This window comes from Cheilinus undulatus, linkage group 16 (assembly GCF_018320785.1).
Source record: "Cheilinus undulatus linkage group 16, ASM1832078v1, whole genome shotgun sequence".
Lineage (NCBI taxonomy): Eukaryota > Metazoa > Chordata > Actinopteri > Labriformes > Labridae > Cheilinus > Cheilinus undulatus.
The window spans coordinates 45276677-45302313 of NC_054880.1; the positions used below are offsets into that span (position 1 = coordinate 45276677).

Genomic DNA, 25637 nt, shown 5'->3' on the forward strand with positions numbered 1-25637 from the left:
CCACCTTTTTTTTCTGCCTCTTTCTGTCTTTTTTGACCCATTTTTGCCACTTTTCAAATTTTACCCATCTGTTTTGTGCCCATTTTTGCCTTTCTTACCTATTTTCCCAGACGTATTCCTTTTTTTCCACTCAATAACCACTTTCCACAGTTTTCTCTCCCATGTTTTGTCCCTTTTCCCCTTTCTTGTCACATTTTTCCAATCCTATCCCACTTCGCACACTTATAAATGCTTTCCACCATTTCATCACACATTTTTTGCATCTTTCTGCAGTGAAGGAGGATTTTAAAAGCCTCACAGGATTTTCTGAATGAGCAGCTCTTCACATGAGCCCCAGTGATGTCACTGATGAGATAAAAGTCTCAATGCCTCTTTGAATCCATGTCATTCCTTCTTCTGAGTGAAGAGAATCATCCCATCGACAGCTTTTCCTGCTTGTAGAGAATAAAACACCAGCTGGCGAGCTCCACCTCTGGTTCTCAGTCTTCACTCAGAATGGAAATGCTGTCAGGATTTGACTCTGAGGCCTCGGTGTAATGTGGGAGCTGCAGGGGGGCTGCCAAGCATTCTTGCTACACAAAGACAAAAAAGAGGGGATGACTGTGTGTTTCTGTTCATGTTTAGGATATACTTTCAGGATAGGTGTTCCTTTTGTTGACCAATACAGTTTTTCCTGAGCAAACTTCACTGAAAATAGCACTTTTTAAAAAGTGGGACTGTCAGTCTTGCTTCCAACTCTGGTAAAAAATGAACAAAATGACAGGGACTTCTGCACTGAGGGGATAGATGCTGGAGTTAGCCCAGCCTTCTGCAGGCCTCTGCTCACTAAAGTCACGTTTGCATTTAAGTAAAAGAGGATTCAGTTCTACAAACACCATGGAGAAAGACTCATGCACTGGCGGCTCAGACCTGCATGTGGTGGTGGTGCTGATGCTGCGAGAGCTGATGAACTACCAGCATCAGTGAAACTGTTTTTTTCTTCTGTGTGGTGCATTTCTTTTATGTGCTGTTATTTGAGGCCTTTCAGCTTCAATTATATCCTTACCCAGCACAAAAGCTCCTGTCACTTTTCTCACTTTCCTGATGTAATGGTTCTGCACCCATGTGACAGACACAGAGACACAGTGAATAAGCTACAAGCTTATTAAGTGAGTATTACAGACGGAGGTCCAGGCACGTTGTGTGGGCACGTTTTCAACCCCAGGAGGCTGTGCACATGCAGCTCTCGCTGAACGTTCATGGTTGCCTTGACAAGTAGCCAGCCAGCATCTTCAAGAAAACAAACAACCCATAATTACCCCGTTCAACCGCAGCATCACTTCCTGCAGTTCAAGCATCCAAAAGACTCAGTCTCCGTGGCTACCCTGTTGCCGGGAGACAATTTGGGTGGGCTGAGATGATGTCTAAGACATGACAGAGACGAGCAGAGGTAGCAGGAAGGTGGCACTGGAGAAGGCCAAAACAATACTATGCTAGGCTATTAACTGTCTCCTCTATTATTTTACCAAACTCCAGCCTTCCACCTTTCTCTCACACTCCTTTTCTGAAGTCATTTTGAAGGGTTTCTCAAAAAGAGGACACTGTATACATTCTTTAGGTACAGCCCAAATTCTAAAAAAGTTGGCCTGCTGTGTAAAATCCAAATAAAATGATTGTCAAATCAAACAAACCTATATTCTATTCACAACAGGACATAAACAGTATATCATGTGTTGAAAAGGAGATATTTTTCCAATATAAGAAAGATATTAACTCATTTTGAATTTGATGGCAGCAACACATCTAAAAAAAAGTAGGGACAGGGCAAACAAAAGGCTAGAAAAGTAAGTGGAACTAATAAATAAACAGCATGCCACAAAACCTTGGGAAAATAGGCAATAAGCAGCAAAGACTGGCAAAAATGTGTGCAGGGGGTAGCATTTAACAGCATAAGGCAGCTTAATGTGGCGGCTTAAGGTGAAATGTGGCAAAAATGGGAGAAAATGTGCAAAAAGCAGGGTAAGAAAGGCAAAAACAGGATAAAAGAAGCAAAAATGGTCAAAATGTGTCAAAAATATGGCAAAAAAATGTGTGATAAGTGGCAAAAACATGCAAACAAGCACCAAAACAATTGAAAAAATGGGCAAAAAGCAGCAATGACTGGCAAAATGTGTGCAGGGGCTAGCATTTAATGGCATAAGGCAGCTTAAATTGGAGAAAATGTGGCAAAAAATGGGAGAAAATATGCAAAAAGCAGGATTAAAAACTGGCAAAAACAGGAGAAGAGAAGCAAAAATGGTCAAAAAAAGGCAAAAACATGGCAAAAACCGGGCGATAAGTGGCTGAATAAGGCAAAAAGCCACAAAATCTTAGAAAAATCTGCAAAAAGCAGCAAAGACTAGCAAAAATGGGGGAGAAGTAGCATTTAGTGGCATTAGGCAGCTTAAATTGGTGAAATGTGGGAAAAAATGGGAGAAAATGTGCAAGAAGCAGAGTAAAAAAGGCAAAACGGGATAAAAGAAGCAAAAATGGTCAAAATGTGGCAAAAACATGGCAAAACTGGGTGATAGGTAGCAAAAACAGGCAAAAAAGCCACAAAACAGTGGGAAAAATGGGCAAAAAGCAGCAATGACTGGCAAAATGTATGTGGGGGGTAGCATTTAATGGCATAAGGCAGCTTAAATTGGTGAAATGTGGCAAAAAATGGGAGAAAATGTGCAAAAAGCAGGGTAAGAAAGGCAAAACAGGATAAAAGAAGCAAAATGGTCAAAACATGGAAAAAACATGGCAAAAAATTTGTGGAAATTGGCAAAAACTGGCAAAAAAGCCACAAAACAGTGGGAAAAATGGGCAAAAAGCAGCAAAGACTGGTAAAATGTATGTGGGGGGTAGCATTTAATGGCATAAAGCAGCTAAAATTGGTGAAATGTGGCAAAAAATGGGAGAAAAAGTACATAAAACAGGGTAGGAAAGGCAAAAACAGGATAAAAGAAGCAAAAATGGTCCAAAAGTGGCAAAAACATGGCAAAAACTGGGTGAAAAGCGACGAAACAGGCAAAACAGCCACTCAACATTGGGAAAATGGGCAATTAGCAGCAAAGACTGGCAAAAATGGGGGAGAAGTGGCATTTAGTGGCATAAGGAAGCTTAGGACAGGGCAAACAAAAGGCTAGAAAAGTAAGTTGTACTAATGAATAAACTTATTAGCTTAATTGGAAACAGGTCAGTAACATGACTGGGAATAAAAGGAGCATTTTTAGACAGGCAGAGTCCCTCAGAAGTAAAGATGGGCAGGGGTTCATCAATCTTCATCCGAGACTTTGCACATGCCACCATCTACAGTACCTATCATCAACAGATTCAGAACATCTCTGTGTGCTACGGACAAGGCCGAAGGTCAGTATTGGATGCTGGTGTTTTTCAGGCCTTTATGCAACAAGACAAGAAAAGGCATGACTCTGTACTTGAAATCAGGAACCCTTCCAAAAAATCAATATCTGTCAATACAGCTCGCCTCGCCGTCTAGAAATGCAAGTTAAAACTGTATCATGCAAAGAAGAAGCCATCTATGAACATCATCCAGGAACACCACCATCTTCTCAAAGCTCATTTAAAATGAAATGAGGCAGAATGGAAAACTGTTCTGTGGTCAGATGAATCAATCACTAAAGAGGCGAGGGAGCATCCGGCGTGTTCTCCTGCCTACATCTCTGATGGTATGGGGTTACATTAGCGCCTATGGCGTGGGCAGCTCTAACATCTGGAAAGAAACCATCAATGCTGAAAAGTAGAGAGAGATTTTAGAGCAACATATGCTCCCATCCAGACAACGTCTCTCTTATTTAAAACCTTGCATATTTTAGAAAGGGGATGTTAAACCACACACAGCATCCAGCACGACAGCATGGCTTCACAGGAGAAGAGTTGGGTTCTGCCTGCAGCCCAGACCGTTCACCAACAGAAAGCTTTTGGTGCATCATGGACAGAATTGTTGGTGCCCTTCGGTTAATGAAAGAAAAACCCACAACGGTCACTGAAAGAACTTCAAACTGACATAAGTAATAATAAACAAGAAGTTCCTGAAAATTAACTCATGAAAATCAGACATTGCTTCTGAAAACTGATGGCTCCCTTAACTTAATAGTTTGTTGCCTAACCTTTGTGAGGCAATCGCTGCAAGCAAGTGATTTTTGTAACTCTCAGTGAGACTTTTGCAGCTGTCCCAGGTATTTTGGCCCACTCCTCATGATCATACTGCTCCAGCTGTCTCAGGTTTGAAGGGTTTCTTCTCCAGACTGCATGTTTCAGCGCCTTCCACAGATGTCACTAGGATTTAGATCAGGGCTCAAAGATGGCCTCTTTCATTCGTAGCCATTCTTGGCTGTTTTTAGCTCTGTGTTTGGGCTCATTATGACATTATTTTTTATCTTTAAAGGGGACATATTTTACCCTTTAAGACAAGTTTATATTGGTATCAGAGGTCCCCAAAACATGCCTATTAGGTTTGTTGCTGAAAAACCACTCCAGTATTGGATTTCTGCATGTCTCTGTTTCAGCCCTGCTCAGAACGAGCTGTTTCTGTGTCTGTGGCTTTAAATGTTACTGAGCTGTCTGACTCCGCCCCTGATCACGCCCCTCTCAGGAAATGGATGTGGCTTATCGGGTGTGGCTCTCCTGATCCTCCAGGATCAGGAGAGGAGGGTGGAACTTTTCTCCAAGGAGGGAGGGCCTACCAAACCTGGGGGAGGGGCTAACTCTCCATGTGACACCATGAGAGGAAAATCTGAAAACGGCTTGTTTCAGCACACATTTTCTGAAAGGTGGAGAAAGAGAGGGGGGTGGGGGTGGATGTTTCTGATCTTTGAGGGGATTGTGGACTCATATTTTTGTCAGAAAAGCCTGAAAAAGTGATTTTTTTTCATGATATCTCCACTTTAACAGGGGTAACATCTTTTATGGTCCAGGCTGTTTTATTATAATTCTGATATTATGATTTATGATTCTGTTAAACCACTTTCAAAAGTGATGGTCAATGAGTTTCATGAGTTCGTTTTCAGTGACTTTTTATTCATTATTACTTTTGTCAGTTTGAAGTTATTTCAGTGGCCATTGTGGGTTTTTCTTTCTTTGTTATTTAAATTTATTTAACCGGGCTGAAGGAGCAGAAAACCTGAAACCCCATTTCAAGACGGACTTTGGGCACAGAGAGCAAAAGTAGATTTTGTGACTGAGTCATGGAGCAAAGACTACAACTTCCAAAACTTTTAACCTGAATGAAGTCATACAAGCATGATGAAGCAGACTAAGTAAAGCCTTATAAATAAGCCAATGATTTAGCCTTCAGCGTGTGGTCAAAGACGGCCAACCAGCTCGATTATACAGAGTAACGAATGAAGGACTTAAGGTTGGTTATAAACCTCTATGGTACAAAAGATTGAAGGCAGAGGTCATCAACTACATTTGTACATGGGCCGGATTTTGTTTTGACAGATACTGATCAAATTTAAAAAATGTCTAATTAGCATACAGTATTTGTATTTCCTTTCATTTTAACACACTTACAGTGAGATCAGCCCCTTACACCTATACCGCACCAGGCCCAGAGGAAATGATTTTGATATTTTAGCTCCATATTTCTGGAGCTAAATGTTGTCCATCACCAGGTTTGACATTAATATACTGTGTCTTAATTGGTGAGAAACACCTGCAGGAAACAAGCCGTCTATTTCTGATCTCAGACGGTGAATATTCCAGTCTCCAAGAGCCTGGAGTGGAACGTTGAAACAAAAAACTACAGATTTAATCAGGACTAGTATGTGTTTACCATGGATCATATTTACTAATGATGACTGACAGATGGATTACTGTATAAATGGGTCAAACATAAGCCATTCCTTGTAAAAATTGCCAATATTGATCGTTTTTGGGGTCAATTTAATAGCTATAGGGGTAGAAAGTCAAAAGATACCCTAAAAACCATAAGTTCTCTAAATTTCATAGACTTTTAGGGGCTGGATTAGAGAGTTTTGGGGGTCATTTATCACAGACATGCATGTACAGAACATCACCGTAATCAATCAGAGGCATTAAAGTGGCAGCAACAAGCCATTTCTCTGAGACTTAACAGAAGGGTACCAACAATTTTGTCCTTGTGCATAAAATGAAAAATCCCACAAAACAGACTCAGAACTGTTGAGCAGCTAGAATCCCACATCAGACAAGAATGGGACAACATTCCTCTCCTAAAACTCCAGCAACTGGTCTCCTCCCTTCCCAGACTGTTGTTAAAGGGGGGGTGCTACACAATGGTAAACATGGCTCCGTCCCAACTTTTTTGAGATGTGCTGCTGCCATCAAATCCAAATGAGCTCATATTTTCATGAAACGTTTTAAAGTTTTAGTTTCAGCATCGGATATGTCGTAATATCACAATATATCAATGTCCCAGTATGACCTTCTACCATTTTCAAATCACAGAAAGTGAAATATTTCCTAAACATGAAATTTGTGTCAAAATACCAGTTTAGAACTTTTTTTTTTGCAGCATTACATATCATGAAATCCAGTGTTCATTTCATTGACTAAAACTCTGACTAAAAATGTTTGTCAATAGCCTTTTTTCCATGACAAAAACTAGACTAAAACTATCAAAAATAGCTCTGTGATGACTAACACTAACAAAAACTATGTTTTGTTTTTGTCAAAACGACTAAAACTAGACTAAAATGTAATTTAGTTTTTGTTGGACATTCAAAATATGTGATAATTCTCCACTGAAGGTCAATCTGTCGAAAAACAATGTAGCTGTAGCGATTCTGCCTCTCAGCTGTAGAAAGCAGGGTAGAAATGACTAAAATGGGACTAAAACTGAAATACATTTCGTCTAAAGACTAAGACTGAGACTAAAATTAAAAATAGCTGACAAAATTAACACCAATGCAATCAGTCTAGTACCATATTTTCAAAATAGTGTACAAAAAATTCCTATTTTCTTCATTTTTGTATTCTTTTCTTATTAAATTAGAGAAATATTTTAAAAATTATTCCCTAATGCAACAGTTAATATCAAATTTGTAAAATGAGTAAAAACATCATCACAATTAGATATTTATAAAAAAAATTCTGCCCTAGTTAATCTAATATTGTGTCAGTTGTGTTTGTTGTAAAATGCATGAGATGAGGAACTTAAGAAAGAATGGCAAATTGGGCAAAAAAAAATCGCAATTCAATTATTTTCCCAAATCATTCAGCCCTAGCTCATAGTAGGTAGAGGTTCTTGGGAAACCTGCAATGAAAAGTGTGTTTCTATTTTTTTTTCTTTCTTACTAATTAGTGTCGTTATTGAATCAAAAGAAAGTAAATGAATTGGTCAACAGACTGAAATTTGTATCAGAGATAAATAAAATACTGGGAGTCCCCTGCTCCTCCCTCACTTTTCTCCCATTTGAGCTACCTTTTGCCATTGAATACCACTTTATTGCCCATTTTTGCCACTTTTATCCAATTTTTGCCTATGAGGGCTGTCTTTTGCCATTTAATACCACTTTTTCCCTACTTTTTTTTAACCCATTTTTTGCTACTTTCATTTCATTTTTGCCCCTGTTCACCCTTTTTTCTCCATATTTTCACCCATTTAAGCTACCTTTTGTCATTAAATGCCACTTTTTTCCTAGTTTTTGCCCATTTTAGCCAATCTTGACTGCTTTTTGCCCATTTTAGTCACTTTTCACTCATTTTTTTTCACGGTTTTGCCACTTTTGGACCATTTTATGCCAACAGTAATTCATTTTTTTGTCACTTCTCACCCATTTTTGCCACTTTCTGACCCTTTTTCCAACTTTCTTACCCATTTTCATCCATTTTTGTTGCTTTTTGACCATTTTTGCAACCTTTAACTTATTGTTATAGCTACTGAAGCTGTTTTTGCATCTTTTCACCGTTTAAATTGTGGCTCTTGCAAAGGTATTTTTCAACTATGTGGCTCTTTAGTTGAGCAGGGTTGAGTAACACTGGTATGAAGCTTAAAAATAAAAAGATTGTATCAAACTGGTATTTTGACACTTTTCAGGATAAAGAAATATTGAACTTTCTGCGATTTGAAAATTGCAGCATGCCAAACTGCGATTTAATCTTATTTGTGATTAATTGCCCAGCCCTAGTATTAACCATTGCAGAAACATAAAAAATGATTTTGGTAATTACCAATGCTGTTAATTCAGGGCAGCTGTGGCATAAACCTTACTTTGGTTAGGGTTAGGGTGGTCTAATAAATTTTTTAAGCGCTGTTAATGCACAGTTATTTGTAAAAATGACGCAGCATTTGTTGATTGGCTAGCCGGTTAAGGGGGGCCCTATGTAATATTTTTTCTGGGGGCCCAAAATCCCGAGCTACGCCCCTGTTAAGATCTTTGTTTTCTGTCTGAAAGTCATGGTTTTGTTTGATGCAGAGTTGTGTGAACTGAGAATAAGTGCTAGCCCTTGAATTTGTGACTGCACTGTTGGCCGTCATACTACACTGGTTAAGTAAAGTAGAGACAAGGTTTCAACTATGATATAGAGTGCAGGAGATTCAAAAAACTATGTATTTTGTTTGATTTTGGATGTTTGTTTTTAATGTCTATTATGATCCAACAATATGTAAAGGTTTGATTTTAAACAAAAGAACAGTTTTTCAAAGTTAAGGCAATACTGACCATCAGGGGAGGAACCAAGTGTCTATTTTTGTCTAAAAACCTGCAAAGCTACAGGGAAATATAACCTTTAGTTGTAATATCACTGAGCTTATTTAAGATTTTTTTATATATATTTTAAAAGATGAAGTACAAGTGATCCCAGTAGATGGGTGTACGATCAAATGTAAATAAAAATCTACTGTATGGAGCCTCATAAACAGACAGCCATCCCATTAAAATGATGGGTTCTTATTTGCTAAAGTCAGTTCTAAAGGCACACAGAATCACATATTAACATCTGAGAGTAAAAGACCATGTTGTTTCAACTCACGTCGTTGCCCCTTGAAACAGAAGGCCTATTTTTAGTCTAACACACATCTCTGACCCTATTCTGTCACTGCCGTTGTGACTTAGCAGCGAGCAGAGAGTCGTACTGCTCTTAAAGCATCACTGTCCAGGTCTCCTGAGTGGGTCACTCAACTCAATATGCATGTGAGGGTGCTTTGGATGGATTCACTATTACCCCTCTGCAGAGTAGAGAGGGGAGGTTATACCACACGCCGTTACTGTGCCGCCACCTGCTGGTCACCCTCAGTCACACTAGACAAGAAAAAGTGAGGACGTCACTAGAAAAACAAGCCGGCCCTTTGCCCTGTTTATTTCCCCCCTCATATCTCAGAGTAGACGAGGGGTCAGAAAAAGAACATCCTGTGCACTTTTCCAAGACCTCCACCCAAAACAAGATATTCCCTAGACAGAGATTCCTTTTTTAAACATGGATTGCCCAAGACTTACTAGAGTCATATTTCCAAATATGCCTGTTTAATTCATCAGGACAAAAATAAATCACTGAGAAACACAAAATGCATGTTACATTTATTTACAAAATTTCTTCACCAGAGGACGGGTTGAGAAACCTCTGTTATCTAACCCTGATCCCAAAAGAGAGTTACAAGAATCAGTGAAGTTTCCTCAGTCTTTTAGAGTAAAGTGCACATCGAAGACGCTTACAGTTAATCTGCTGTGGCTGTATTAGGGAGCTGTTGTGGAATTGTTTCCCCATTTTCTTTCTTTTCTGCTCCAGAGAGGATCCGAAGGACTGTCTGGTTGAAGTCGTCAGGCTGGTCGGCAAAAACATAATGGCCTGCTCCTCTGATCACCTAACAAGACACAGGGAAAAGTTTAAACTAGGGCTGTCAGCATTCATGTGTTCATTGTGATAAATAAAGGTCCACAGGTAGTGTCTTTACTTTTTTAAAAATCACATTAATTACAGGATTTATTGATCTTTCAGCATGCTTTGGTTAAGCCACTGCAACGTCCCTGCAACCACAATTATGTAAGATAAGTCCACCGCTGCTCCTGAATGTCTTGTTTCACTTTAAAAACTCACAGGCAGCTCAGTAGATGAGCTGTAGGTTATCTGCATCTCTTCTTTTCTTTCAAATAAAAATAAGACTTTCCACAGATCTATCTATATATATACAAAAAATATACAAAAAAATGTGTATATATTTTGTAATACTTCACGGTTAAATTCATTTGTGCCATTCCTCAAAGCAGCAGAGACGCAACAGTCCCTCCCACAATGCATTGCACTAAACAATATGGCAATGCCCATGGCAGAAAGCCAAAGTAAATTGTCAAAAATGGATTAAAAATGGAGAAAAAGACATTTACCATTGGATCAATCGCCATCGATTTAATCTTTCATGACCCTGAAAAGTCACAGAAGTTCTGAGCTGACTAGAACGGCGTCCTTTAGAGCTATGGAGACATCGATGGTAGCAAACAAAGCGCAAAAAGCTCAGCTTTAAGAGGGAAAAAAGAGTGTCTCTGACTTATGGTTCAAAAGTTTTTAATGATTTTATAAACTGTGTCATATCCTTGTTGTAAATGACAACGCTGTCCTCAGACACCCCAGAAAGTCAGCCAAGTTCTGAGCTTAGAAGAAAATGTTCAGTAAGAACTGCACATGCATGGAGAATATATTTAGAAAGGAACAACAGAGAACTGTCATAGGAAAAAAACAAGTTAGTGCCTATGACTCACGGTTCAAAAGTTACAAGCATTTTACAAAGGGGTGATCCTGTGGCACGCATATGTGCCATGTGAGCTCTAAGGGCTAAGGATTCACAAAAATCCAAAATGAAACAAAACAGTTGTAAATGCCAAAAAGTGATTTTTAAACTTTGATGTTTAACTCAAGAAATTCTTAGATTGGTAGCAATTAAAAAGGCTAATTGTTTGTCAGCTCTTGTCACAGATTTACCACTGAAACCATGCAATTCCAATTTTGGATCCACTGATAGAAAGCACTCTGGGATCTGCACCTGCCATGAGTGTTTACTTTAAAACCATAAGGTAGAGGATTTTTTAGAACTTACTATGATCTCCACGTCCGGTCTGGTCTTCTTGAACGCGTATCCTGAGTCACTGTCAATACTGGAGCGCGATCCATAGATGAAGGAAATGGGAATGCCTGCTTGGATCTGGCCGATCCTCCGAAGCATGGGCCTCTTAGCCCAGCCGTACGGTATGGTCATGTTCCTAAAGGCTGTTTCTCCGCTGAAAACACAGAGAGGACATTTAAGGGATTGTTTGAGATTCTGGAAGAGTATCAGTTCACACAGTGCATTCAGAAAGTATTCAGGCCCCTTCACTTGTTCAATTTTGTTATGTTTGCAGCCCAAAAATTCATTTTTATTTGCATTAATCTACAAACTGCAAAATATTTCACCTGACAGTCAAGTGGGCTTTTGTGTGCTTTGAAAGGCTTCCATCTATCCACACTTGCATAAGCCCAGATCAGTGGAGGGCTGCATGATGGTTGTCCTTCTGGAACTTTGTCTCATCTCCACACAGGATCTCTGGAGCTCAGTCAGAGTCACCGTCAGGTTCTTGGTCTCCTCTCTTACTAAGGCTTCTATCCCGATTGCTCTGTTAGGCCGGCAGCCAGCTCTTTGAAGAGTTCTGGTCGTGCCAAACTTCTTCTATTTGAGAATTCTGGAGGCCACTGTGCTCTCAGGAACCTTTGAACTTTTTTACAGCCTTCCCCAGATCTCCCGGTCAACAATCCTGTCTCTGAGCTCTGCAGCAGCTCTTTTGACCTCATGGCTTGGGTTTTGCTCTGATATTATTTTTAATAAATGTGCATTTTGTATTCTGCTTTCATTTTGTCATGATCAGATACTGAGTGTAGATGAATGAGAATAAAAATGATTTTTTTTACTGGAGCATCAGGCTGCTGCATAAAATTTCAAGAAAGTGAAGGGGGTCTGAATAATTTCTGACTGCACTCTTTCTTAACACGACACTCACCTTGGAGTCTGGGCGTTGAGATGGTAGATGTAGTCAGATACGGTGTTGTCATCAAACACAGAGGAGTACTTCTGCTTAAAGTCCGACCTGATTGTCTGAACCAGCATTGGACCTAAATAAGAAAAGACGCCTACTTTCAGTTGTTGAGGAGTCAGGATATTTACTGCTGCTGTCGGGCCATAACCTCTTATCTCCAGAACCCCCACTTTTCGGGGAAGGAGGAAAAAAACGTTTTGTTTTTTTTTTCAAACAACTTAACACTGAATGTTCAAAGTCACCATTTGTTACACCTTTCATTGGCTTAAAATGTATAAAAAAGAAGAAAAAAACACTGATGGATGTAAAGGGAAACCAATGGCACTGATTCATGAAATAACAATAACATAAAATGAAAACTGGAGATGGGAGGTTTTGGCATCATCCTCTTTAAAAATATTTTGGAAATGAAAGATAAAAAAATTCAAGTCACAGCAAAACAATTTTATACCAAATATCTATAGAAGACAGAAAACAAATCAGAGTGTGCAAATGTTCAGGTAAATACAGGTGTTTACATTAACTGTTTAATAGACTCATAACATTTTTTCTCACTGTCTGACATTAAATCAGACCAAACTTTTCTGTTTCAGGTCAGTTTGCTAAATGCCAGAGTAATGACAGAGATTTTTGTATTTATTCCTTCAAATCCATTTCCTTAGTGTTTGGTGGCATTGCCTCTAAACTGTATGACTTGGGTCAAACGTTTTGGATTTCCTTCCATGAGACTTTCACCAGAGTTTGCTGGACTTTTGTTTTATTCCTTTCTGACAGACCTGGTGGAACTGAGTCCGGTTTGTAGGCCGCCTTGCTTTCACACGCCTCCTCAGCTCCGCCCACAAATCTCCTCTAGGACTGAGATCAGGGCTTTGTGATAGCCACTTCAGAACACTGACTTTATTGTCCTTAAGCCATTTTGTAACTAATTTGGTGTTATGCTGAGGATTTATTCCTTCAATACTTCTTTATAATGTTCTTTCCTCATGATGCTATCTATTTTGTAAAGTGCACCAGTCCCTCCTGCTGCAAAACACCCCCACAACATGACGCTGCCACCCCTGTACTGCACAGTTGGGATGGTGTTCTCAGGCTTTTCCTCCAAATGTAACAATGGTCATTATGGCCAAACCGTTCAGTTTTAGTGTCGTCAGACCACAGGACATGTCTCCAGAGGTGAAGCCCTTTGCTTCTGTGTGTATCTGCAAACTGTAATCTGGCTTTTTTATGTTGCTTTTGGAGAAATGGCTTCTTCCTGGCTTCGTGGCCTTTCAGCCCATGTGGGTCCAGGACTGGTTTCATTCTCTTACCAGCTTCACCAGCATCTTCACACGCTCTTTAGCTTTTGTTCTAGGGTTGATACGCACGTTTGACACCAAAGCCGTTCATCTCTGGGACACAGAACCGTCTCCTTCCTGAGCGGTATGATGGCTGGACATTCCCGTGGTGTTCATACTGGTGTATAATTGTTTGAAATGATGAATGTGACACCTTCAGGCATCTGGAAATTTTACCCAAAGATGAACCAGACCTGTAGATCACGATTCTTCTCCTGACATCTTGGCTGATTTCTTTGGATTTTCCCATGATGCCACACTGGGAAGCAGTGTGTTTGAGGCCTCCAGTTACCTCAACTGTTGTCAGTTAACCTATCAGAAGCTTCCAAAGCCATGACATCATCATCTGGGCTTTCCTAAAGGCACAGTAATCTTAGTATATGAAAACTTCCAACTTTGAAGAAATTCTGGCATTTAGCAAATAGAAATAATTTTAATAACCGAGCTAAACAGGAGAAGTTTAGTCTGATTTAATGCCAGACAGCGAGAAAATAAAGTTGTGTCTTTTTATATAGCGTGTATGTAAACTTCTGGTTTCAACTGTAAGTGCGTGTTTATTTGCTGACCTAGAGGTCCAGCCAGTCTGAGTGCAGCCAGAGGGTTGAAGGGACTCATCACAGCCCCCATGGCTCTGATCCACACTGGGATGGAGATGTCGTTGGGGTTTTCAGGACGAGCTGGGAACCCCCACGGCTCCACCAGCAGCAGATGTTTTACTCTGCAAACAAACACAATTATTCAAGAAGTGCACACACTAAATATGAAATATAAATCAACTCAGATTCAATCGTTTATGGAGCTGCAGCAATAAGGCAGATGTGAGATAGCAACATGTGTAAAAGGACAGTCAAACAACATTAATACAGAGTTTTTAAATTACAATAGCAGGCCTAGGCTCACTGTGGGTATCTGTATTCAGCTGGTGCCCAGTCTCTGGATGCAGATACCTGTGTGGATGTTTGAGTGTATATGCTGCGGACAGATATCCTCCCAGGTTGTGTCCCAGCAGCACCATTTCTTCCAGTCCGACCCGCTCCCTCCACTCCTCCAGGGCTGTCAGGAACTGCTCCTCAGCCCTCTCTGCATCGGTACTGAACTGAGGGTGACTGCTTCTGCCAAAGCCGAACAAGTCTAGAGCATAGACCGGTCCACTGCTGGACAAAGAGTCCAAGTTTTGGGCCCAAAGAGCTACTCCTCCTCCAAAGCCATGCAGCAGAACCAGGGGAGGTCTTGTTGGGGAGGAGAGATGAGGGGGGAAGTGTGGCTGCAGAGGAGTGGAGAAAGCTAAGGTCCACATGTAGTTGTTGTTGGATATTCTGACATGCTGCCTGGAGAAAGGCTGCTTCACATCTGAGAGGAGAGGGTAAAATACAGGACTATTACACAGAGAGAAGGAACAAATGGGAACCATTCTCCCCAGTCATCTCCCACTAATTAGATGAGTATTTATCGTGTCTAGTTCTGCTGGTTTAGGCTCTTTTGATAGAAATTGCAAACACCAAACTCTGTAAAGACAGTTCAGGGCTGACACTCTTGACTGAAAACTTGACAACTTCTACATCTTTCTACGTCACACTTACTTTTGAGCATTTTTTCTTCTGCATTTTTCAGCTGAGAGGGAGATGTGGGGCACCAAGAGGGAAGCCAACTCAACATCCAGGAGCTGAGTTTGAAACAGCAAGCATGCACCCGAGCAGGCAGACAGAACATGAATTACATGCAAACACAGACCAAAAAATGAACTTTGACCACAGGACGTTTCTGCTATCACAGCTGCATGGTAAGCAATCTATAGGGCACTTCCCTGAATCTGCCTTCCTGGGAAACTTTGCTGCAGTCAACATGGCTAAGCGCAGACAACTAACAGGTGATTTGGTATCTAAATAAAGATATCAAGAGACGGTTACACCTTAACATTTATAACATCTGGATCAAAGAGACTGGTAGTCTTGAAGAGTTGACTGAGTTTTACCTCATCACAACAATCTGTCCTGGAGAACACGTTGTTCTTTGACTGAACCTGTAAATAACCTACTGTTATACCGGCCTATCAGTTTATTCTCAAAGAAATGTGTCAACAGTTGAGAATTAAGCTTTAAAAGGCAATATATAATATTTACAACGTGTTAGAAAAAAGGAGCTACAGAGTGGTACTCTGTAAGAAGTCACTACGACTTTACCATGAAAACATAACTAACGGTATTTTATTAGCGTACATCTAACGTCACTATCCTCGGTTTAAAAGCAGTTTTAAGAGCTAAACTTACCCCTGTTCCTTAAAGGGTTGAATCTCCTCCGCCATCCTCCTCATGGTGTGTTGTGATGGACCCACGACTACGCCGAAATCACAGAAAGTAGTCAGATGCTTGTGGTGCATTCACTTACATCCCGTAAAAAACACCGTTTAATTCTGGTGTGAAACAAACAGTAAAATATACATTATTTTACCAGTACAAAGCAAGGTTGTAATAGTTTTGGATTTGTCATTAGTTTTAATCTTTATTTAGGTTTTCCCTTTTGTTGATTTTGAGCTCAGTTTTGATTAGTTTCTACTGCTGGTTTGTTAGTTCAGTTTAGTTTCTATTTTGCAAAAATGCTTCGTTTTAGTTTAGTGTTTATTGGTTTCAGTGTTAGTTTTAGTTTTATTTGGCAATATGGGATACAGGTTGGGGTGAGACCCAAAAGGACTCTTCACTTTTCAATTCATTTATTCAGTCTTAACCCCTTAAAGCCTGTTGTATCAGATTTGATACATACTTTTATGATACCTCTATCTAATCAATATGATCATGAATTACTAAAAAAAACCCTTCTGAATACAATCTGAAAAAAGAGAAAAATGCCATCAAGTGGATTATCTAAGGTGGCCAAGAAGGGTCACAACACATGCAAACGCCACAACGCTTGCAAATTCATAAAACACCTGCAAACTCAGGAAACACGCGGTGTTTTCTGAGTTTGCGGGTGTTTTCTGAGTTTGCGGGTGTTTTCTTAGTTTGCAGGTGTTTTCTGAGTTTGCAGGTGTTTTCTGAATTTGCATGTGTTTTCTGAGTTTGCGGGTGTTTTCTGAGTTTGCGGGTGTTTTCTGAATTTGCATGTGTTTTCTGAGTTTGCAGGTGTTTTCTGAATTTGCATGTGTTTTCTGAGTTTGCAGGTGTTTTCTGAATTTGCATGTGTTTTCTGAGTTTGCGGGTGTTTTCTGAGTTTGCAGGTGTTTTCTGAGTTTGCAGGTGTTTTCTGAGTTTGCATGTGTTTTCTGAGTTTGCAGGTGTTTTATGAGTTTGCATGTGTTTTCTGAGTTTGCAGGTGTTTTCTGAATTTGCATGTGTTTTCTGAGTTTGCAGGTGTTTTCTGAATTTGCATGTGTTTTCTGAGTTTGCGGGTGTTTTCTGAGTTTGCAGGTGTTTTCTGAGTTTGCAGGTGTTTTCTGAGTTTGCATGTGTTTTCTGAGTTTGCATGTGTTTTATGAGTTTGCGGGTGTTTTCTGAGTTTGCAGGTGTTTTCTGAGTTTGCGGGTGTTTTCTGAATTTGCATGTGTTTTCTGAGTTTGCGGGTGTTTTCTGAATTTGCATGTGTTTTCTGAGTTTGCGGGTGTTTTCTGAGTTTGCAGGTGTTTTCTGAGTTTGCATGTGTTTTCTGAGTTTGCAGGTGTTTTATGAGTTTGCGGGTGTTTTCTGAGTTTGCAGGTGTTTTCTGAGTTTGCATGCACTGTAAAAAATGTCCGTAGAAAATACGGCAAAAGACTGTCAAATAGCAACAGTAAAAGACCGTAAAACAAATAAACATATATTACTGTATAAAATACACAGAATTGCTGTAAATCAAGCAACGGTATGAAACATAAATTTTTACAAATAAAGTACGTAATAATTACAAAATTGTACCGTTTAAACGAAAGAAGATTGTGAAAATAAAGGAAAAATACTGTAATCTTCAAGACGGGCAATTACTCTAAAAATTACAGTAGTATTTTGTTAAAATTACAGACTTTTCTCTCATGTACATTTAAATTCACAGTAAAAATCTGTGAAAAAAATTGCAATCACATACCGTAATTTTAGCAGGGACAAGAGGTTAAAAATACTGCATGATCAGGAAAGTTCTGTAGAAAATACAGTAAAACCTGTCAACCTGCAAAACCTGTGAACAAGCACCAATTAGTTGTTATGTTCACATTTGTTTCTCAGTGCTACACCACATGATGCTGCCTTGTGAAATAAACGGACAGTTACAGTTAATATGAAAACCTTATTGAAACAAGAATGGTACCAAAAATCATTTTGTTTGTTCTTAATTTGATGGATGAAAGTGGTCAATTATTTTAGTTTAACTGATTTATTGGAAAAGAATGATGTTAACTGCTCTCACAAAGAATGCCATTGCATTTGTAAAGCCATTCCACTTCCTTTAATGCATCTAACACAAAATACATTGATGTACTTTAATGTTTCAGTCAATCTTTCAGAACTGAAATTGGATGACACATATTACCGACAGGAAATATAACAAGGTAATTGGAAAGAACTATTTTATATATACATAAAGAGAGAGAGAGAGAGAGATACATACTGTATATATAATATGTATATAATACAGTTGAATATATAGTATATACATTATATAAATACAATAGTTATTTTTACTGGTTAAATAACTTAAACATGAATGCAAATAGAATGACAAGAAACCCTCCATAATCAGTTTTAAAAATGAATGGGAACTGTACATATAGTCTATCAAATTGATTTCTAAGGGAAAAAAATTTCTTAAAAAAAAAACAATATGAAACCATGGTTTAGTTTCTGAAATTTTAATTTACTTCTCATACCTTATGTAATTTAATCTAAACTTCTCTTTACCTGTATGTGGGGTTATTTATGTCTAGTAAATACGTTTTGTTTCATGTGCCAATGCTGTATTAACTATTGGAATCTGTTCAATAAAGTTGTATCAATATAAAAAATAAATATATAAAAATAATTTTGAAAAACTGTTTCGTCGCCATTCAACCCTGTCTACACAGGAACGTTTTCTATTCTGTCTGTACTAGAACAGCGTTTGGGTGTTTAAAATGGAACAATTTGGAAACGAGCTACAGAGTGAACAGTTTTCAGTCACCTCCTCCACGCACACTCACAGTGCTGCTTTCTCGAAATGCGTTTGCGCACTGTGGTTGCAGTCAATTGCCATGCGCGAATACGGTTTCGCGCAGGCGCGGGGAAAGAAGGACCTTATACGCATGCGTGTGTGGTTCGTTGGAAAATCAAACCGCCAACGGCTGCCTGGTAAACTACAGCGTTTTCGTGTCTTCTGTGATCTCGTGTGCGCGGAAATATTTCATAAAGTTGCTGTCTGCTCAAGAAACGGGCTGCAAACGAAGATGGAATACAAAGCAGGACATCGGCGTGTATTAATTCGACGTCACCCGGAGCATCAGCCTACGAGTTATTGGTAAGGTATGTAGAGCTTCTTTTGTCGTAGTGTCAAATATTTCTTGAGTTCTTTTCATTCAGTAACACCACGTGTTTATAGGTAGAAGTTAAATGGGTCAGGAGGCATTTTGTTTCAATTCTAGACCAGCCAACATTGCTGTTTGATTTGTATTGTTTGCTGTCATTTTAGCGTGGAGAACGTTTAACACTTGCTGTGTTGGGGACCATAAGTGAACCCCAAGCTCAGAGCTAACTCCGCCCACTTCAGACTTTTGAAAAATGCGCAAAAAATGGGCGGTTGGATACTGGGAACACTGGGAAGAGGGAAAGAAACAGGACGGAGTTTTCCAGATGAGGTGGGAGTGACCGTGAGGACCGTGATGTCCCCTAGCCAAAAAGTGAGAGTCCCGCCGCAGCACTGATGCTTCAGAGCGACCTAAGGTGAAGGATTTTTCCCCTTCAGTCATATTCATATCTGTGTTCAGAGTCACATTCATATCTGTGTTCAGAGTCACATTCATATCTGTGTTCAGAGTCATATTCATATCTGTGTTCAGAGTCATATTCATATCTGTGTTCAGAGTCACATTCATATCTGTGTTCAGAGTCATTATCATATCTGTGTTCAGAGTCATATTCATATCTGTGTTCAGAGTCCCCTGAAGTAGGCTTTCCAGCTTATTCCTACCCCTCCATGAATATGGGCGCAACTTCCGCTCCGTTCTATCTAAATGGGACTTTGCATAGAAACGAGATGCTAAACGTGACTATTAAAGCAATTTTAATACCAAACTACATAAAGTTAGACTGCTTCACCTCAGACGGGATAATATTATTATTTCTCTAGCCTCTACTGGAGAGTTCAAATTGATGACATTACTTTAGATAACCTACAAGGGCATATTTAGCTAACTTTAGTAGCTTTATATCGGTATAAAAAGATACATTTCTAGTTTGTGGAGTTGCTGAAATTCTCATTTTACAAACTAATCCCTCTTAAATATGGGAATTATATTTATAAAATTATCCATGACTCAAGTTGCCAGCTCTTCAGTTTGGTAAATGTCAAGTTTTGTATTAAGAATTAATAATAAATTAATACTAAAAGAATCACATCCCCGATGCATTTAGACAGTGGACAGCATGTTGTGAGAGACATATTTAACTTTGTCATAATATTAGTACCATGAACATAGCAACAGGTACTGAGCATTACAGAAAATATGATTAAAACATTTCAGCTCATTGATTTAACAAAAATGAAGCAGTATTTATTACAGCAAATATTTATTTATTTATTTCAGAACAACCACTGTTGACACTAAATCACTTCAGTAAGCCTTTGGAAAAATCATGTTTTTGCTATTATTGTTACTGTACTGGAAGTTCCACTTCCATTCATAGCTACAGTAGACCCCCAGGAATAATGTGGTATCCACCTTATTTACTTATCTACAGCTTATAATACAAACAATGTGAACATGTGATAACAAAATTCTAATTAGTTACAAATTCCAGAAGAATTCCTATTGAAACAACTGTTGTTCTTTGTTAGCGTCTATAATTAGTTGCTGTACTAGAATACATGTATTTAATGTAGCCTACTTCCGCTTTGGCACCGGAAGTTTCGCCCATATTCACATTTGCAGTGGCCCCAGGAATAAGGGGGATAGTGTGGTGGTGGACTGTGGTGGTCCTGGGCACTACCTGTTGGCTCCAGCACCTCCTAAATGCACAATGGGGATATGTGCACGTCAGTGTCATGGCACTAAAGATTTAATAGCTCACTTGATTTTTGCAGGATGCCACAAAGCTCAAGATTCAGAGAGGACAGTTGGAGGGCTGCTCAGAGGACATAAAGGGCTTCTCTCCTGTTTCGACAAAAAAGAAGACAACCTCTTTTGCCTTGTTGAAACATTCTTGCCAGATGGGGTACCAGTGGAAAGCCTGCCCCATGTATTGTTTTTTGTAGTAAGTGGATCTCAGAAACACTTTAAAGACTCATTTGGATGGTAATGGATGATTTGCTTGTAATTCTTTTCTACTTTTATCATCCTCCCAGGAGCCTCTTGCTAGGCTTCAAGGCAGCTCATGCTATGCATTGACCAGCATTGGGATCCACTCAGGAGTTCCTACAGAGGTAATAATTTTTCCTCTTTAGAGGTAGTTATATGGTATAGTGTAATGCTGGCAAAATGTTTTATTTCCTTCCAGCCGTGTGCATCATATGATACAATATCAGTTATTTTTATAACTGTGTTATCGTCACCTGTAACAACTGCTATCCTGAGGAAGACGGTTCAGAACAATAAGAGCCAAAACTAACAGACTGAAAAACAGCACATATCCCAGAGCAGTTGCAATAATAAACTAGAAAAGCACTCAGAGAGCGCAGACCTCTGCCATTAGCCCTATCTCCCAATAGTGAGGAGTCCTTTAAAAATTCCTAGATCCAGACAATGATCTGGATCAGTCCCAAAATCAAATCAGTTCTTCCTTTTGCCATTTCTGACATTCCCTGGAAATTTCATCAGAATCTATCCATAACTTTTTGGGTTATGTTGCCAACAAACACACCCCGCCGATCACATAACCTCCTTGGCAGAGGTAATAATAATTGCACTGAATGGAACTGTGCAAAATTTCGTTGTACTTGTGTACAATGACAATAAAGATTCTGGTTCAGATTTTTAGGTTTGATAGTATCCAAATTTTCAAATTTAAAAACAAAAAAAAATAGATGTGCAGCATTTTTTTCTAAACCAAAACTGTTGTGAGCAGAAAAAGCGCAAGGGCAAGCAAGATGACTTACAGAGCTGTGGGATCAACACACACTCTAAATGGAGGGGGTGGCACCAGTCACAGCTTAGTGTTGATTTTAGAAGAACATATAAACACAGCAACACCCTGATAACTGCTTAACAGCTGGATCACTTCAGTACATGTTATACATGTCTGCATTTTGTGTCTGTTTGGCTGTAGCTTCTGCCACAAAACACTAAGGGATGTGACAAGACATTTCATTGAACATTTTTTTGAGTGAATTCAAAATTTGATAGTACTTTGCAATCAGTGCATACATAAGTGTTCAAAACTTCTAAGTTGACATGATTTGTGCTTTACCTTGTCTTTCTATTTTCCTTACTCTTTTTAAGGTCCTGTTTCTTCTGCTAGTGGTGACTAGGACTCCATTACTTTATACTGTCTTCAGTATTCCACTCTTCTAAAAAGATGCCAGTTATCAAGGAAAATAATGGTAAGCCTTGCACAGCATTTGTACATACCTCAATAAATTCTTTAGATTAATCTTTCTTTAAGCAACATGAAGCCATTTTATGTTTATTTTATGTAGTTTACACCAAGCACTGCATTAATCTGGTCATGTAGAAATACCCAGAATACTGCCATGCCACTGCTTTGTCCAGCTTGTTCTCAGTGTTCTGATGATCACACCATATGGGGGCCAATACAGTTTTCTGTGTGAGTCATATGTTTTCATTATGATTGATTTAAAATTCAGCGCCCATCATCTTTGTTACAGCAAAATCCTTTTGTACCCCAAAGCATTTAGGGTAAGTGTACCCATTAGGCCCACCAAAATCTAAGTTCACGTTATTTTTCATAGATACTAAGATGGTTTATTAACATGATCATTTGTTAGAATGAAGGATTAATCCTCATTTGAAGGTATATTTATTTACTTATGCATATTTTAGAGAACAAATTAAAGAAATGTTATGAATAAAGTCATCTGGCATGGGCTTAATTGGTACCTAAGTACCATTTAAGCCCATCAGTGTGTTCCAAATAAGCCCACAACCACGTTTATTGACAGAAATTTAAAAAATTATTACATTTTTCAAGTAGTAAACATATATTAATTCAGTAACATGTTATACATGTTAAACACAATTTATTTTGAACTTGGATTTAATGTTTGGCTTGTAACAATGGACCACCACAAACATGACTAAGTAGGCCTAAAACTGATTTTCATTGGCTTCAGTATTTAACATTTCATTGAACATTTTATTTAATATTGACAAAATTTGATTCAATATTGACAAAATAAAAAAAATGTGTTTGTTTTTAAAAGTATTAAATGATATTACAGTGAATCAACAATATCTTATTGACTTCAAAGTCACAAGTGGGCTTAAATGGTGCCTGGGCTTAATGGGTAGGCTTACCCTAATACAATACAATAATAACTTTATTCATCCTCAAGGGAAATTATATAGAAATTATATATAAAAATATATATTATATTTACATGTAAAAGCAAATTCTATATTTATTTGGGTGGTCTTACAAGTAAATATATAAATAAAGAGCATAGTTTGCAAATATTTATCTTGTGGTTCAACTACCTAAAATCACAATATAACCCTTATGAATGGTTCATACCAAGGTCTTTTGCTAACACTTGTGGTTTGGGCTATTGTGTGTAGCTTTAAACCAGTGTTAATTTCGTCGACTAAAACTATGACTAAAAATGTTCATCGACAGCTTTGTTTTCCAGGACAAAACTAGACTAACAAAAATAGATCTGTGATGACTAAAACTGACAAAACTAAGTTTAGTTTTTGACTAGAATGTAATGTAGTTTTCAGACATTCAAAATCCATGATATCTCTCCACTGTGGGTAATTCTGTCAAAAAACAATGCAGCTGTAGCTCTTCTGTCTCTCAGCTGTAGAAAGCAGGGACCCCAGGTTTGGCAGGGTGCAGAGAACATCCCACTATGACTTGGTACCAGATTTCAGTAAGACAATAAATGCTTGGACTAAAAGTAAAACCTAAAATGTCAGGACTTTTTATGGACTAAAACTAAATGGACAGAAATGACTAAAATGTGACTGAAACTAAAATTCATTTCACTTAAAGACTAAAACTAAGACTAAAATTAAAAATATCTGCCAAAATTAAAACTGCTTTAAATAATGACATCAATTCAAATTTATGTTTAGTTTTTACAGCAATAGCTATGTCACTTTTTTGTGTGGGTCCATATCTTCTTGGATATGTGAAGGAGGGGGGAGCTCAGTGGATACAAGCCTGGGCACCACAGCTCTAAACTATAAAGGAAAAGCAAATTGCAATTAATATGTCATAACTGTCTCATTATAATCAATAACGGAAAAAGTAATTGGCTGTTGTTAGGTGATTGCTGACTTAATAGCTGGCACTTGTGGGTACATTTGCGTTTCTTCACCATATTCTATTATAGAAGCGATCTGTATGTACTGTACACACTGTTTATTTTATTCTGTTGTGCTGATTGTAAGCATGGCTTATTAGAGCCTAGTTTTCTCAAATTTACATCTGTGTAGGCATTAAACTGAAGCACTGAATCACTCTAACTTTGTTTTGTATATGTACTTCCTGCAGAGAGGATGGAGCCAGTCCAAAGTAGAACACCTGATGAACTGTGCTCGAGTCTTCAAGAAGATGAAGTTTCTTGGCCATGTGAAGCTTCCCAAGTGGAAGGCCTTCTTCAGTCAAGACTGGACTCATTACTCTTGAATCATTTAGGGGCAAGTGACTTTGTTTCATCTTCATGCATTACACCAAGGACTACCTGTCATACATATGGACACAAGCTTTTTCTTCCAAGATCTAAACTGCTTTGTGAGTATACAGACAAGTTATCAGATGTGTTGAAAGGTTTTTTATTGCAAACATATAACTGCAGAGTTTCTTATTGTTTATCAGAGAGCTTGAATCTTTTGTTAAAAGTAGGAGTATTAGGGCACTACTGCAAAAATCTAGCAAATTAACTGAAATTTCACATGTTTTGTACTGTATTTTTACAGTAAATTTCTGGCAACCACAGCTGCTGGTAATTTACCGTAAAATTTAAAGTAAGGCAGTATTAAGCTACTACTGTAAAATCTGCAAACATCAGCTGTAATTTCTCATGTTTTGTCCTGTATTTTACAGTAAATTTCTGGTAACCACAGCTGCCAGTAATTTACTGTAAAATTTAAAGTTGGGCAGTATTTTGCTACTACCGTAAAATCTGCAAATATCAGCTGTAATTTCTCATGTTTTGTCCTGTATTTTTACGGTAAATTTCTGGTAACCACAGCTGCCAGTAATTTACTGTAAAATTTAAGTAGTTATAATAAAATACCGTTAACATTATACGGGTCTACTGTTTTTATTACTGAGATAGATTGTATTTAGGTTTACAGGATTTCTGGTGTTTTTACAGTAATTTACGTAAACAGGTTTGTTTCATTATCTTTATTTTTACAGCCAATCCCTGTAGAAAATGTTGTAATAGAGCTGTAACTTCTACATCAAATTACAGTAAGTTGTACAGCAAATTACCGTAAATATGGTTACAGTATAACTGTTATTTTTACAGCAAATCCTTGTATAAACGGTTACAATATTGTATTTTTTTAACAGAAATTTACAGTTAAAAAAAAACAGGTTTGAACTGTAATATTTACAGTTGTAGAATGAAAACACCGTTTTTTCTCATACATTCTCACCGTAATTTTTACAGTAAATCTCTGGTAACCACAGCTGCCAGCGTTTTACCGTAAATTTAACGGAATTTTTTTTACAGTGTGTGTTTTCTGAGTTTGCAGGTGTTTTCTGAGTTTGCGGGTGTTTTCTGAGTTTGCAGGTGTTTTCTGAGTTTGCGGGTGTTTTCTGAGTTTGCGGGTGTTTTCTGAGTTTGCGGGTGTTTTCTGAGTTTGCAGGTGTTTTCTGAGTTTGCAGGTGTTTTCTGAATTTGCAGGTGTTTTCTGAGTTTGCGGGTGTTTTCTGAGTTTGCGGGTGTTTTCTGAATTTGCGGGTGTTTTCTGAGTTTGCAGGTGTTTTCTGAGTTTGCATGTGTTTTCTGAATT

General features: G+C 38.4%; 1 protein-coding gene across 3 annotated transcripts in view; it reads right to left on the reverse strand.

The window, feature by feature from the left end:
- The window catches only part of LOC121523156 (1-acylglycerol-3-phosphate O-acyltransferase ABHD5-like), a 26978-nt gene continuing 1341 nt past the window's right edge, over positions 1-25637 (reverse strand). The window contains exons 2-9 of one of the 3 annotated variants that reach the window (XM_041807923.1): positions 15610-15752; positions 14923-15005; positions 14290-14692; positions 13909-14060; positions 11973-12084; positions 11039-11219; positions 9663-9811; positions 1-572 (exon numbers count right to left, since the gene is read on the reverse strand). In XM_041807923.1, the coding sequence (XP_041663857.1) occupies positions 9665-9811; positions 11039-11219; positions 11973-12084; positions 13909-14060; positions 14290-14692; positions 14923-15005; positions 15610-15719 (1188 nt within the window). In that variant the 5' untranslated portion in view covers positions 15720-15752 and the 3' untranslated portion in view covers positions 1-572; positions 9663-9664. Of the gene's footprint in view, positions 573-9224; positions 9252-9454; positions 9812-11038; positions 11220-11972; positions 12085-13908; positions 14061-14289; positions 14693-14922; positions 15006-15609; positions 15753-25637 lie in introns of those variants that run through there. The other 2 variants (XM_041807924.1, XM_041807925.1) reach the window with 2 other exon arrangements.